This window comes from Pundamilia nyererei, unplaced genomic scaffold (genome assembly GCF_000239375.1).
Source record: "Pundamilia nyererei isolate P.nyererei 1_Seehausen unplaced genomic scaffold, PunNye1.0 scaffold00005, whole genome shotgun sequence".
NCBI classification, from domain to species: Eukaryota; Metazoa; Chordata; class Actinopteri; order Cichliformes; family Cichlidae; genus Pundamilia; species Pundamilia nyererei.
In genome coordinates this window covers 7,968,729-7,970,600 of record NW_005187406.1, presented here as the reverse complement: position 1 = coordinate 7,970,600, position 1,872 = coordinate 7,968,729, and the positions used below count along the sequence as shown (strand labels likewise).

At 37.4% G+C, this 1,872-nt stretch overlaps 1 protein-coding gene across 1 annotated transcript in view; it reads right to left on the bottom strand.

Annotated features, from left to right (window-relative positions):
• Positions 1 to 1,103: 1,103 nt before the first annotated feature.
• The window catches only part of eme1 (essential meiotic structure-specific endonuclease 1), a 12,927-nt gene continuing 12,158 nt past the window's right edge, over positions 1,104 to 1,872 (bottom strand). The window contains exon 9 of the mRNA XM_005721940.1: positions 1,104 to 1,385. Within this exon, the coding sequence (XP_005721997.1) occupies positions 1,209 to 1,385 (177 nt within the window). The 3' untranslated portion in view covers positions 1,104 to 1,208. The remainder of the gene's footprint in view (positions 1,386 to 1,872) is intronic.

Genomic DNA, 1,872 nt, shown 5'->3' with positions numbered 1-1,872 from the left:
GTCTCCTGCACTTCTTTGACCGCTTAAGTCGAGTGCTACCACATACCCCCACCCAACTTATTCATTGGTCTCTCTCAGAACCCTTAAATACTGTTCTGATTCTCATGCCCAAAATTCCTGGAGAAGACAAAGGGGAAGACAGGTGTTTGCGACACCTCAAATCCACTTGGACTATAGATGGGCAGATGAAGCATTGGATAGAGTAATACATCTTTCTCATTGTAACAAAAGAGCATTTGAAGCTTCAAAGGCTCAAAGTTATGCCCAACTAGTGACATTTAGTCAGCTACAGTTTTCCACAAACTTCTACATTATTCACACGTAATGGGCTCAAATTGTGGTCATATTTTGTACTTGTAAATGAGACTGTGTAGTTGTGAACTGAGTTTTGTAACCTTGTAAACAAAAATATCTGAAAATTGTGTCTTTGTGCATTTTGTCAAGATCTACAATTTTTGTATATAGATAAGAATTTGTGTATGTCTAAAAAAGATTTGTGTTTGAAAATGAAAAAATTACACAAGTTACACATTTTTTTTGTTAAGGTCTGTTTACAGATACAAAGCGTAAAACTCTGCGCTCAAGTTCCCTCGCTTGTGAGTTTCAACTTGCAAATACGAATTTTGACCAGAATTTTTTTCCTTTCAGCTGATTGGTCAATATCATTGTGTTGGGGCGTGCCACCTGAGCACTGTGGGTGAGGCTTAAGGTCCAGTGATTGGAAACAGATGTGGATGAGATGATAAATTGTGACTGTTCTAATTTCACAATAATATATTTAATATGTTTCTTACATTTTTGTGAAACATGATTTAGACTGATATGGCAGGTTTGGTCTTTGAAGTGAGATGACAGGTATTTCAACATGTGTTTCAAATAACTCAAAGTTATCACAACTGAAGGTGTCTTTCAATGCTATGAAGCAGGGAGGGAATACATGTGTAAATAAAACAGTGCCAAAGATTAAAATCAGTCACCTCACTAACGCTTAAAGTGAGCTGTAACACAATTTCCCCCAGAATCAATTAAGTATGGTTGATGTGCATATCTTATAGTGGTCTTCAAAACTGTTATTTGAATAAAACTTTAATACGGTACATAAATAAAAGTTTTAAAAATCTGAACTTTAATTACATAGCATTAAATTCAAAGATATGACCACAAACTGCCAACTCAAAGCAGGTGGGCCACAAAATCAAATTCAAATTTCAGAGATTCGAGTCTAGACTCAGTTCTGGATCACAGGAGCTCATTGTCAAGAAGATGCGTCTGGAGAGCTCCGGACCAATCCTACGAGTGGTGGAAGTGACACCTTCTCCTCTCCGGATCAGTAGGTCAGAGAGCAAAGAGATCTTCTCTTGTTTCGTTCTGCACAGGTTGTAAGCCTACAAACAGACAAGGAAATATCAAGTATTAACAAATAAACTGACATGTTTGCAGATGTGCCTTGTGATGTGTTGACTCACATCCGAGAAATCTTATTGGCTGCACTTAACATTGTGATAAATAAAGTAATAAAAAAGCCTAAGCTCTTCATGCCACCTCCAATGACCACAGACCAAACACAAAGTGAAGTTTGTATGTAATTGTTTTGCTTGCAAAGTCTATGAAAAGACACAAGCCGACACAAATTTATGCAGGATAGAGCAAATAGAGGTGATCACACATCAACAGGATTTGAAAAAAAATGCTTTGTACTCTATTTAAGGTGCTTGGATGAACTGGATTCTCAGCATAGGTACATACTGTAATATTCTTCTGAACCATAGATGTCATTACCCAAGGAAATACCTCTACATCAGCACTTAACCCTTTAAAACCGGTAGAAGGGGCACGCTCCGTTTTGCGCAACTACTTTTAAATCCCAGTAGC